This window comes from Nothobranchius furzeri, chromosome 2 (assembly GCF_043380555.1).
Source record: "Nothobranchius furzeri strain GRZ-AD chromosome 2, NfurGRZ-RIMD1, whole genome shotgun sequence".
Classification (NCBI taxonomy): Eukaryota; Metazoa; Chordata; class Actinopteri; order Cyprinodontiformes; family Nothobranchiidae; genus Nothobranchius; species Nothobranchius furzeri.
The window spans coordinates 85,730,423-85,743,831 of NC_091742.1; the positions used below are offsets into that span (position 1 = coordinate 85,730,423).

Genomic DNA, 13,409 nt, shown 5'->3' on the forward strand with positions numbered 1-13,409 from the left:
TGTGCACGTACAGCATGCGCGCCTCGTGCACGAGCCTACTATTGAAGCTGCCGTTACGCTTTTGGCCTGAGGGGGCAATCGCCAGCATAAAAATTCAAAACTCCGTAATGTCCCTTTAAGTGTAAATCTATAGGGGAACGATGTGGATTTCATTTTGAAGGCCTCTCCTCATCTCTTCCAGGTCTTTGTGTATTTTATCAGCTGGGATTCCTGCTGCAGTTTTGTCAGAGATCACCTTGAAAACCCCGTTTCTGTCCAGGGCTGTCCTCTCAGCGTCCACTTCGTGTTGGAGGACATGCATCGGGGACGCAGTGAGGTACAGAAACCGGCCGATGCTCTATGTCTAACAGAACATTTGCAGTTTAACCTGAAGTAATTTTAATTTCATTCGTTCTGATGAGAAATCTTTTTCTTGTAATTACTCTCTAACGCTTTTTTTATTTAAATGATCGTGAAATCTTTGTTTTTTTCTACTTATTTATCTTTTTAGCCTGGTTCTTTATTTTACTCAAGACAATAGATTAAATTACTACAAAATTTGTCAAAAGAAGCAACAACAAATAAAAGATTTAATGAATGAGAGAAAAAAGTTTAGCTTAACAACGACATTCTAAGTTCAATGTAGTAAAATTAGTGATTCATCCATTAATCCATTTTCTGTATCTGCTACCAAAGGGCAACACAGAAACACACAGAACAAACAACCACGCACACACACTATCACACCTAAGGACACATGTAGAGAAACTAATCAACCTGACAGTCATGTTTTTGGACTGTGGGACGAAGAGAACCGGAGAGAGAACCCATGTGTGCACAGGGAGAACATGCAAACTCCTTGCAGAAAGACTCCAGGCTGGGATGTGAACCCAGAACCTTCTTGCTGCAAGGCAACAGCATCACCCCGCTTCTCCTCCAGCTTCACTGGCTGCCAGTCAACTTCAGGGTTCATTTCAAGATCCTGGTTCTGGTCTATAGGGCCTTACATGGACAAGCACCATCATACATTGGTGATCTTCTTAGTCCCTACACTCCCAGCAGGTCCCTGAGGTCCAGTGATCAAAGCCTACTGGTTGTGCAGCACCAGGCTAAAGACCAAAGGTGACAGATCATTTGCTGCTGTGGCCCCCAGACTCTGGAACTCTCTCCCCCGAGCCTGAGATCAGTGGACTCAGTGGTCTCCTTTAAAAAGCAGCTGAAGACTCACTTGTTCAAGCTGGATTTTGTATGACCTTCTTCACCTCTCTCTCTTTATTCTGCTCTCCCCACCTATCCAACCTTCCTCAGGATCCACTGATTCCCCTCTTTCCTATTCTCTCTCTCTTTCTTAATATTTTTAATCACAATTGTCTATTTTTGCTCATTTTAAACATATTTTTAAACATTTTCTAAATGCTTTTTTATATTTTTACAATTTTTGTTTTTGTGAAGCGCCTCGTGATTTTTATCTTGAGAGGCGCTATAGACATGATATTTTCTTCTTCTTCTTCATTAACCACTGCACCACTGTGCAGCCAGTTATTGATTTAAAAGATTTCTATTCATTTTTATTTTTTATTTTCATTTCACAACTATAACAAATACTTCAAAGTAGTAAAATTAATTTAAATCTTAGAAAAATCTAAAAAATTGATATTTCCCAGCATCTTTAGATGAGGTCTTCTGTTTGACGGAGACCCTAAACATGTCTATGTGATTCACGTCAGACAGCTGAGATCATTTACTTCCTTCCTGCTTCAGCAGGGGTTAAAATCACTTTTTCCCTCCACCTGTTCTGTTTCTGGGGGTGAGAGATTGATATCGTTGTCGTGGCGCTAGAACTTCAGGCGTGGCACAGCGCCGTGCCTGAGCCTACGTTGGGTTAACGCTGTGTGGTTTAGGAGCAATGACTAAATGTTTTAGTGCTGTGTGTGGGTTATGCTGATGATGATGATGATGGTGTGTTACAGGAGGTGCTCTACAGGAACCTGATGAAATGGGGCAACTCTGTGAGTGTTTAGTCGTTGATGTTTAGGCTTGTTGCCCGGTAACGGATTCCACTTCAGCATCCTGTTTCATTTCAGCACGTCTCTGAGCCCGAGTCTCTGACTGGGCGTCTGCTCTGCGTGGAGGTTTCCGTCGTCAGCATCAACCTCGTCATCTTCATCATGAAAGTCGTGGCGTCCCTCGCTCCCTTTGTCAACTTCCTGCCTCTTGCTGACAGAGTAGGACGACGACACGTTTAACCCCGACGAACGGGGATTCTGGTTCTCAGCCTGTAAACTGTCTTTCTGCCTCAGATCTACGTGGAAATGCGTGACGCCGGTGGAGCAGCGCGGGCGGTGGAGACTCAGCCGAAGTGCCGTTTGTCTCAGAGCAAACTTTGGTACGACGAAATCCGACCATGGATCTCCTTTTCTGTTTTTTTTCTATCTGACCAGCTGCTTCTGTCCTCTCTACAGGAAGAAAGTTCTGAACATTCGACTGTGAGTTTGTGTTTATTTTCCGTTAAAGGCACTTTTTGTGTTTGAGTTACTTATTCAAGTGTTTATTTGTAGAATGTGTGAAATGACCAGTTTTTGGGGTTAAGCTGCAACAGTGTTTGTGCTTTAAATCCCAGCGTGACAAGCATCCAGAAAGCACGTCCAGAAGACGGGAATCTCCCTATCTCCGCTCCTGAACTGGACTCCACAGCAGGGGGTGCTGTTGCAGAAACAGCTGGAATGGATCAGCTAGCAGACGGTGCCGAAACCCAGCCAGGGCTGGTGTCTGATGAGGAAGACGTTGACGCTTCTTTCCTTCTGCCAGATTACTTTGAGATCTTAGATTCATTTGATAATCAGACTCAAACCAAAGGCTTCAAAGACGAGCTCTCCAAAAGCCGTGATGGACCAGTTCGGGAAGATTCAAATCCAGAACAAGCAGCCGATTCTGTAAAAGTACAGGAAGAGCGGGAGCCTGATGAGGTTAAAGGAGGAACCAGAGAAGACGATGGATCCACCAGGAGGAGCGAATCACCCAAAAACCAAATGCGTCAAAGCTCTGAGGCACGTGGAGAGGATGGAGCTACAGGAGAAAGGGCGGAGTTAACTGAAGATTCTGTTCCAGGAGACACAGAAACCAGAGCAAACATCGACAAAGGCAACAAGGAAGACTCGTTGAAGTTGGAGGTGAGAACACAAACGTGTTTTCTGTCTTGGTGGAAGAGCAACAGAAAGTTTGTTGCCTAACTTCCTGTTTGTTGCTAGGTGATGCCGGCTCTGAACAAACAGGAGGGAGACGAGCGGGACAACAAGAGCGCCGAGAGAAGTTTAACGCCTAAAGGTGACGATGACGAGGATTTCAGTTTATTTATGATTCATCCGTTGTTGGTCGCCTGTCCAGTTGTGCCAAGTCAGCGCACTTCCACACGTCCCGTTGGGAGACCAAAGTTTCCTTTCACAACATGAAACAAACACACACGCATGACAGTAATTCTAAAATTGAATCAAAACACAACAAAATAGAATCTAATACACAATCAAATCTAAAAACAAAAAGGCTAACGCTACATTCAGCTCAACAGAAGGTTAAAGAAAAATAAAAAGTTTGCCGACTTGGCTTAAAGAAAACAGTGGGTGGGGGCTGCCCAACGTTCAGGGGCAAGGCATTCCACAAAGTTGGAGCCAGAAGGTAAAAAGCGTGATGCCCTCGTCGTTTGAGTCTGGAGGACAGAACAACTAGCAGATTCACATCAGCCGAACAGAGCGACCGGGCTGTGGCGTGATCATTAAGCATGGCTCTCACATACAGTGGGAGCAATACTGTTCAGGGCCTTAAATACAAGAAGTAGCATTTTGGACTTAATTCTGTGGCTGATCGGGAGCCAGTGGAGGGAGGCCAAAACTGAGGTAATATGTGCTCGCCTTGGTGTATTCATCAGGAAACAGGCCGTGCTGTTCTGGACCTTCTGGAGTCTCATAATGGCCTTCTGGCTCAGGGGCTTGACACACGGGAGGAGACAAACGACCGCGATCGGCGAAATTTGTCGCTGGCGCATTTATTACCTGACACACGGGAGGCGGCAGCGGCCAGCGGCAAAGCCATCGACGCGTTCTGTTCCATGGTGAAATCAAATCTTCCGTTGTTTTGATTGGCTGTGTCAGGTTGGAGGGAATTAAGGTTATTTAAGTGGTTCAGAGTTAAAAAAAAGCGGTAGATATGATGTTTATGTTTGTTTCACAAGGTGCTGCTAGAGTTGTGTGAAATCTTCTTCTGATTTTACTGTATAAAACTTAAAAAACCCCAGAGAATGGGTTCATCCCATATTACAAACCAGAGAAAGAAACGGAGAATACCATCTTTTCATTCTGGCACCAACAGTTTTCCATGCAGCGGCCTTTTTGTGAATACCGTAATTTCTGGCCTGCAAGCCGCTATTATTTCCCTGTGCTTTGCAGTAGAGGGCTGCATCGGGATTGGGTCCCGCGGGACCCAACACAAATCTTGCGGGGGCAGGCGGTGTGAATTTTGCTGCGGGCGGGAACGGTCGACTAAAAGAAACTGTGCGGGATCGGGATGAGTATGATGGAGTCGGCAACTGATGTCGAAAAGAAGCTGAAACAAGGTCTTTATGACACAAAAACCAAAGCAAGGCAAGTCAGACATTTGGAGGAGTTTCTCCGATTGTGTTAACATTTCTCATTCAGGTCTCTCTTAGAAAAGCGACCTCGATCACTGCCTGATTACTGAGGAGAAGAGAACCCTTTAAGCACCACACAGTAGCTCCTTTATGTTTTTTTTTAAAGAATTTTGTAGTTTAAGTAGCGAGGAGTTATTTGAAATCACATGCGCCGAGACGTCACCGGTGATCCTTGTGACGCATCGGCGTTAAAGGGTTAAAAACTAAATGAAAACAAAGTGCGTCAATCCTGACCAATGTGTTAAAAGACGTGCAGGATCCGATCAATTTGTTTTTGCCTCATTTAACGTCACGGAGATAACGGCGCACTGGCTCTGGTGGTAATCAAGTTAAATTTTATCTCTTTCCAACAATTTTCACAAGAAAACAAAACAGTTAAAAGCAGGGCTTGTGTTGACCGGATAGTTCCCGTATTTGACCGTTTATTTTGACGGAGAAAGAATAGAAAGAATTACCCCGACGCATGCAGACGAACTGACATTTTATTCGTTACGCACATCGCAGATGTAGCTAAATCACCCAAGAAAAGATTCCCATCTGAACATCTGAGCTGGACACCGCTCAGCGCAGCTCGCTGTCAGTGCATATGTGCACAGCGAGCTGAAGTTGTGGAGATTGGCTTGGAGCGTGTCGCAGAACCAGAGCGCATGCGGGAAGGTTCCTCCCACTGAAGCGAGTGTTTTCCAAACCCTGTCTCTCAGAGAGACTTGTCACTTAGAAAATGTTCCCTGATTATGAAACTTTGGCTGAATAGTGCTTGTTCCTGTCTCCTATGTGGCGACGCATCCAGGAGCCGTCTGAGGAGAATCCCAGAATCTCACATCCTCTTCAGTTCAGGAAGCGCCGATATGATTAGGCACAAGCGTGACGTGTCAACCCGGTCTCACAGTAAGACCGGGTTGGGCCTGTTCAGGTTTACGCAGACAATCTTTACATAGAATTGACTTACAGATATAAAATTAATGCAGTAAAATATAAAGCATTTCATTTAAATATCCATTCATTATTTTACAAGCACAGAGAGCTGCCTCAGATGGATGGAAGAGCCGCAGGTTGTGACATGTTTTCTCCAGGACCAGAGAGGACGCAAACTCAATACATCTCTTTTATTGTGAGGTAATAATTTCTCCGAGTTTGGCGGTTGCGGGCGGGAGTAGACATGCACGCTGCAGGTGCAGGCGGGAGTGTAACACACGTTGCGGTTGCGGGCAGTAATTGTCAGAAATTCAGCGGGAGCGGGCAGGAGCGGGATGAAGAAAACAGTTAGGGCTCTACTTTGAAGTCTGCGGCCAGTATCATGGTGCGGCTCATATGTAGATTTTTGTTGGCCAACAACCACTAAAGGCACTCTCCAGCAGTAAAGTGAGACAGGCATGGCAAAACGTTATGCATGGAAGAAGACGCTCTTTGATTTAAAGCGGCACGTTTACACATCAACACACCCTCGTCATGGAAAACACGCGGACGAATGCATATGCTTCTGCTTTCAAGTTAAAAGCGATCGATCTGGCCATCAAACAAGGAAACAGAGCCACTGCATGGGAGCTTGGCGCAAATGATTCAATGGTGTGACGTTGGAGGCATCAGCGGGAAGAGCTCAGTCAATGTAAAAAAAACGACAAAAGCTTTCAGAGGAAATAAAAGCAGATGGCCGGAAGAGGAAAACATTCTTGAAGACGGGGTGAACACACAAAGAGCAGACGGCCGAGGTGTTTCCACTGTGCAGATCATTTCTAACCAGGCATGTTTTGTGTGCAGTTTTTATTTTCTAATCATCCAGGGCTTATTAATGCTGTATCAGCGCTGTTCTTTTCTTCTAAACATGCATGCAAATTACCGGTAATAACGTGTCAGTGCTGTTTTTATTTTATAACCATCCAGAAATATGAATGCTATCAGTGCTGTTTTCTAAACTTGCAGGCACGTTCACCCGTGTTTAACATTCGTTTTGTTGAATTAAAACAACAACGAAAAACCTCCGTGTAGCATCTTTCTGTCTAATTATCTTGTGTTATGGCCATACATGTGCTGTGCGCCAGAGACCTGCATGTGGCTGCTGCGCCGCGGCTTGTATTCGAGTGCAGCGTGTGTGTGTAGAAAACCTTTTTTTTTTTTTTTTGCTGGTGCGGCTTATATTTAGGTGCGCTCTATAGTCCGGAAATTATGGTATATCTATATTCTTTGGTAGAAATATTGTACAGTTCTGGGAAATCCGTCACAGCAGATATCAACCTCTCCTCCATGTTTGCTCGGAGGTGTGCGGAGCATCCTGTCCGCTCATTGGTCAGTGAATGAAACCTCCGTTGATTGGTCCTCGTCCGAGTGACAGCGATGAAAAGTTTAAAATATTTCAACTTTCTGGGATCGCGTCGCTGGGTCGCCTGTGCACGAGACGTGCACAAGCGCAAAATTTCACACACACGTTTTTCGCGTTTCGCTTGGTAGGAGGAAGACCCGCGATTATCGCTTTGTCGCACATGTCTCATTGAAAATGAATGGAGGAGAGGCGATGTCGCCTCCCGTGTGTCGAGCCCATTACACCTACATGACAGAATGACAGTAGTAATTGGAGATGATGAAGGCATGAATAAAGTTTCTAGTGATCATTTAGACAAGAATAGTCTGATCTTGGCAATACGGCAAAAGTGTAAAGGTCTTCACTGTATCATTCTCTTGACTATCAAACTTCAGTGCACTGTCTAAAATAACTCCCAGGTTCGTAAAAGCCATTTTCTTGGGATGGGGCCAACTCGGGGGTCACCACAGAGATGAGCAGTTGCCTGCCTGTCATTTGGTCACGATGGCCTCAGTCTCGTCCTCTTTGGGGCTTCAGAAATGTAAAGCCATCCAAGATTTCACATCAACAATGCAATCTAACAAAGGCTGGATTGAGGTAGTAGCACTTTGAGCCAAGGGCAGGTACACCCGGCAATAGTGAAAATTAACTTTGTGCTTGCGAAAAAGAGCACCAAGAGCGAGAAGGTAGAGGTAGAAAAGTAGAGGACCAGGAACAGGTCCCTATGGAACCCCCAACTGAGGTCCGTACGTGCAGATGCAAACCCTCCTACACTTACTGAGAAGTTTCTCCCAGATAGTTAAGACCTCACTTATTCAAGGCTGCTCCCTTAATACCCACCCACTTCTCGAGTCTGTCATGATCAACTGTGTAGAGGAGTAGTAGCAGTACTGCATCACCTATATCAGTAACCCGCTTTTTGACAAGAAGGGTAATTTAGAGATGGGCATGTAATTGGCTAATACCGATAAGTCGAGGATTCACAACCGCATGTTTAAATGAGCGTAATGGATTCAGTTCATCAGATCCGGTGTGTTTGTAGTTACAGAGACTCATCTGTAACAAGGTCATCCTCCCTTTAATCCCTTAATGTGGTTCACGTCTGATTTGTTTGTTGTTTTAGAGGAGATGACCCTGGTGGCAGAGGAGGTCAAACAACTTGAAGAGGAAAATCGAGCAATCACCAGAAGGAGAGTTCGACCCAGGAGAAAGATGAGAAAGGCTCCTGGTAACATAAACACGCCCAGATCTGGACAAACTAAACTAAAAACACAGTTGAAATGTTTTTAATCTCATCTGCAGTCAGAAAATCTGCTCCGGTGAAAACCGAGGGCGCCGAAAATACAAGAGAAGAAGATGAAAACAAGTCTTTGGCTCCTGCTTCACTCACTTCCTCCTCGATTCTGGACAAAGACTCTTCTCAGTCAGGTGAGCCAAAGCTGCAGGAGATGAAGGTGGAGGTGGAACCAAGGACTATTCCTGCTGAACAACTGGAAAAATGTGTGGAGGTGGCTGCCGACGCCAGACTGCAGCCGTACGACCCAAACGCTTTCTACGGTGAGGAACATTCACACACAGAACGCCGGCTCCAGTTTGAACATCCGGTTCCACGTTCTTCTCCGTGCTCTTCCTCAGGAATGGAGTTTGTCGTCCGTAAGACGGGATACTTCTGTCGTCTCTGCTCGGTCTTCTACGTGTGTGAGGACACCGAGGAGGACCTGCACTGCAGCAGCAAAACGCATTACGACAACGTTCAGGTAATAAAAGTCCAACAAACCTCACCTGTTTTTTATTTTATTTTATTCTTTAACGTTTCTTCTGTTTTCAGAAACACTATCAGAAAACCGACGAGCAACAAAAACTTTCAAGGATGATGACGCGACGCTCTCAAAAATCTGAAGCTCTATGAAGCTGAACTGAAATTAAAATGTGATCTTTTTGTTTTCTGACTCCAGGACCTTCAGGGTGGACTTTTTACTGATCAGTAAAATAAAAATAAAAACACACCAACCACTTTGGTTTGGCATCATTATCTCATATAAATGAGAGACTTTTTCGTTTTTACAAGACACTGATCCTTTATTTATATATTTCCCCCTCACTGATGGTAATACGCTGCTGTACTACTCTAATCCTTTACAGCAAACATATTTAAGATATGAAGGATTCTATACAAACTGTACATAAAACATTTTTTTATTTATGATTTCTTAAACTTAATGCACATGAACTGGAAAAATTGTGGTACAAAGGTTAAGTTATTTCGGTAATTAAAAGGTGAAATTAATATAAGACGGACTCATTACATGCAAAGCCAGATGTTTCAGTCCTTCATGAACACAGCTGGATTAGTGATGAATCACTCTTGTAGACACTAATGAAGCCTGGGGGGACATTTCAGCTGTTAGATTGAGGTGTTAAAAAGACAAACGCACAGCGAGGAGATACGTTTTACTTTTGGTTCCCTTAAACGGACGCATGGGAGGGGGGGCAAAACCAAACCAAAACTGCCTAGTCTCCCTTTAAAATAAAATATTTTACATAAATTTCAGCACTAAGGTTAGTGAGGTTTTACACTAATGTGTTTATAATGTAGCAAAAAGCTTTACTGCGTTGGACTGAAATTGCTCTGAATAGTTCTGGAGGAAAAGGCAATTTTTCAGTATAAAATGGTGCTTAGTCATTTATTTTTGCCGCAGTGGCGTGCCCAGATCTTTTAAAATGGGGTGGCCCAGGTGAGGCACAATTTTGTGCATGGGTGGCACCAATGGTTATGCTTTTTTTATTGTTTTACGCCCAAGCCTTCTGTGGACAATGAAAAGCCTATTTAAAGGTAAATTAGTGTGGTGGCACCTGGGGTGTCCAATCAGATTCCAAGGGTGGCATGTGCCACCCCAGGCCACTCCCCGGACACGCCCCTGTTTTGCTGAATACACAAAAAATAAAATGAAGAAGAAACTTTTTTTATATAACGCCTCTCAAAATAACTCCACACCCTCAACACCAGAAGACTTCATGGAAGTGAAATCAAATAGCCCGAGTACCCGGCCCAAAGGGTTACCGGGGTCCCACCCTGGAGTGGTGTTGAGGTTGTGGAGTTTGGTGGCAGGAGAATCTCGTCTCTGCTTTGCGCGAATCATGTGCTCCTCCTAGCTTCATCAGGCTCTGACCTACAGCTCTTGCTGGGGAGGTTCGCAACTGAGTGTGAAGCGGCTGGGATGAGGATCAGCACCTCCAAGTCTGAGACCATGGTTCTCGACCGGAAAACGGCACACGCTGGAGAAAGTACATCTCCGAACTGGCCCAGGAATGCCTTGGGGTCCTGTTGGATTTGCTGGTGGAGGTTGCCGGGGAGAGGACGGTCTGGAACTCCCTAGTTGGGATGCTGCCCCCACTTAGTCATGCTATGCTTTTTATCCTAAATCTCTGAGCTGTGTATTGTCTCTCTACCATTTAGGTGTGTCGTTTGTGGTCATATTTTTATGTAAATGTTTTTTAGTCCATTTGTTCATGCAATTTATTCTATTTGATCCCACTTGTAAATGAGATGATTCATCTCAAGTGGTTTTATCCTCCTTTAAAAATATTAGTTAATAAATAAATAAATAAATGTGTTGAGGCGGGCCTAACTCTTTCTGATACCGCTCAACCTCCTCCACAAGCTCAAACACCTTCCTCACTAGAGAGTTGACGTTCCATGTCCCTAAAGCCATAGCGTCTGATGGTCAGATTGCCAAAGCCTCAGCTTTGGTCTATGCCCCGATCCACATTCCTCTTGGCGCTGGCGGGTCCACAGGTGGACAAGCCCATGTATCCAGTTCAGGCCGAGCTGGACGGGTGAAAGCCTGGCCAGGCTTAGCTCTAGCACGTTGGGACACCGGTCACCCTCTGGGCTGGGTGCACTGGTTCTTGGCTGCACGTTCATGAAGGGGCTTTTAAATTGTATTGTGTCTTTTAATTTCTTATATTTTAATGGTTATATTAATCAAACACATTTTGTCATTAATTGAAAAATTTCCTTTCCTTTTCGTCTTCCCAGATCTCCTGCTGAGAGTCAGATGTTTCCCGTTCTTGAGTCTTTATCTACTAGAGAAGCCAAAGATCTCAAGCCCCAAAGCAGAAACGACTACACAAGAACCTCAGAGTCTTAACAGACAGTTCAGATGCTGCAGGAGCTGAAAGTTCAAAAACATATGGAAGCACGACGGACGCTGACAATCAGCTGGATGCTGCAGAAGAACAGCAGCTGATGAATCTGTGGACACTGGTTCAGGTTTCACCCTCAGAATTTAAAATGCCTAACCAGAAAGCATCCTCTTTAGGGTGCCAGGTGTAGTGGATTCCTTCATTAGCTAAGGGATCGGCTCAACCATGACTTGAGATTAACAACAATCAATTAACCAATCTCGGTCAGGAGCCTGGGTGGATCAGGACAGAAAGGTCACCGACAGATCAGATCGTCCAGCTGATGGTAAGGTCTCGTCTTCTGGGCTGGCAGCAGGTCTGATGGCAGCGTGAGATCTGAGCCATCAGCAAATTCTAAAGAGGTTCTTAATCTGATGAGTTGAGTGGTCCAGATGTTTAAACGTCCTACAGCAGATGTTACTTTAGCTTTTGATAGATGGAGATGATGTGTGAACTCAATCACAGCTCGTGTTCTCATTTTTGTCTAAGAAAAGTGAGGTTCTGAAATATTCAGATTACAATTATTATTTTGCCTTTAAGATTATTTCTGACACTCGCCTTTACATCAAAGTAATGAAACTGACCTTTGGTCAGTTAAAACATGAACTTCTGCGGATCAGATCATGACTCTTGAATTAGTCTGTCTCAGCTTTAAACCGAGAAATTGTAAACGTGCGTTGGCCTATTCCAGTACAGACTTAAGTAATGAGCTTTAAAACTAATTAGATGGCATTAGAAGGAAAACATTTTACAAACTTCAACAAATCATGAAGCCGAAAACTGCATTTAACAAGTTGACAGCACGAGAAATCTTCATTTGAATAATTTTTAATGGATTTTATCAACATTTTGAAGGAAAAAATTAAGAAGTGGACAAAAGTTTCAAGCAGATGAAAGCACGGGCATAGTGACAGTCAGGATCTGAGTGTGCTTGTTGAACTGGGCTTCACTTTGCTCCTGGTCTATGAGGAAAGGGTGGAAGATGTCCAGATGGTAGAGCATTGGCCGGGCGCTCAACACCAGCTGGTCCTCTCCGACATCCAGAACCAAAGCGTGTGATGAAGCCACTCCAGGCAGCTTTATCTCTGCAGTGAGGTACTCCATCTGCCCACCACGGGGCTCCACAAACAAGGTGAAATCTGGCCTTTTGGCTGTGCACGTGGAGTTATTCTGAGTCTGAAGCTCTTGGATCACTGGCCTGCTCTTTGTCCTGATGTTCTGCTCACTGACAGAACCCAGGAACTTCCTGTTCTTCAGCACCTTCCAGTCCCTGCTTAGCTCCAGGCTGTATTTGTTCTCCAAACCCTCAGCAGAAACCAGAATCAAGAACTGCAGGAACAGAGGATCCTTCTGACACTTGTGGAAGAAGTCCTGGTTGACGACAACGTCATAAGCTGTGCACGCCTGACTGTTGTTGTCTACTTCTGGGTGAGGCTCTCCGAGGCTCATGGGAACTCTGTAGCCGCTGGGATCCTCTGACTGGAGCAGCGCCGTCAGCTCCTCTCGGCTGAGCTCTGGTGGAGGTGGGACCGAGCTGGAGTGACAGATGTTGATGAAGACCTTCTCTTTGTCCGCCTCGGAGAAGGTCTTCACACACATGCCGGGTTGAGGTCGGATAACTTTGGATTCCGGAGCTTCTGCCTGCAGCTTTCCCATCGTCTGTAGCAACAGTTGCTGATATAATTCCTCTTGTTGCTGTAACTCCAGCTCAGAGCTGAGAAGCGAAGAGTCCGTCATTTTTCGTCTGCGTTTACGTTAGCTTAGCCTTGGCTAACAAATGCCGATCTACTTCCGGGTTTTCTTTAACTTCCTGTCGTGCGTGTGACGCAGAAACAACCAGTTGCTTATTTTGTTTCAGAGCATCAGGTAGATGGTTTTGTTCTTTCTTCTTTATTTCCTCTTTTTTTCAATTTTATTCTTGTTTTTGTTTTTAAAATTTTATTTACCTTTTTACCTTTCTTCTCCAAACAACTACAACTTCCACTAATGGACCTTTCACAAATAAAAGGCAAATTATACGCAGGTCTAGCTCGATCACGCCGCTTGTATTTAGTTGGAGGAATGTAAAAATGGCTAAGGTTTCAGATTAAATTATTTGCATGAGTCATTACGCCGGTGTGGTGGATTTCTTCATTAAGGATCGGCCCCGCCATGATTTGGGATAAACATAAATCAAAGAACTCATCTTAATCAGAAGGAGCTTGGGTGGATCAGGATAGACAGATCACTGACCGGTCATCCAGTTGATGGCTTCAGCCAGGACTGGCA

The 13,409-nt window shown here is 44.6% G+C and overlaps 2 protein-coding genes across 4 annotated transcripts in view; one reads left to right on the forward strand and one right to left on the reverse strand.

Annotated features, from left to right (window-relative positions):
• The window catches only part of LOC107376903 (uncharacterized), a 35,013-nt gene extending 26,043 nt beyond the window's left edge, over positions 1-8,970 (forward strand). For 2 of the 3 annotated variants that reach the window (XM_054747378.2, XM_070548095.1), the window contains 11 exons: positions 182-316; positions 1,950-1,988; positions 2,064-2,204; positions 2,280-2,365; positions 2,442-2,465; positions 2,600-3,149; positions 3,228-3,303; positions 8,080-8,184; positions 8,259-8,513; positions 8,592-8,713; positions 8,785-8,970. In XM_054747378.2, coding sequence (XP_054603353.2) covers positions 182-316; positions 1,950-1,988; positions 2,064-2,204; positions 2,280-2,365; positions 2,442-2,465; positions 2,600-3,149; positions 3,228-3,303; positions 8,080-8,184; positions 8,259-8,513; positions 8,592-8,713; positions 8,785-8,865 — 1,614 coding nt within the window. In that variant the 3' untranslated portion in view covers positions 8,866-8,970. Of the gene's footprint in view, positions 1-181; positions 317-1,949; positions 1,989-2,063; positions 2,205-2,279; positions 2,366-2,441; positions 2,466-2,599; positions 3,150-3,227; positions 3,304-5,680; positions 5,858-8,079; positions 8,185-8,258; positions 8,514-8,591; positions 8,714-8,784 lie in introns of those variants that run through there. The other variant, XM_070548096.1, reaches the window with a different exon arrangement.
• Positions 8,971-11,953: 2,983 nt separating this feature from the next.
• pih1d1 (PIH1 domain containing 1) lies at positions 11,954-12,987 on the reverse strand. Its single transcript, XM_015946224.3, has one exon. It carries the CDS (start codon positions 12,876-12,878, stop codon positions 12,024-12,026), a length of 855 nt encoding a protein of 284 aa, XP_015801710.1. The 5' UTR covers positions 12,879-12,987; the 3' UTR covers positions 11,954-12,023.
• Between the last annotated feature and the right edge of the window lie 422 nt (positions 12,988-13,409).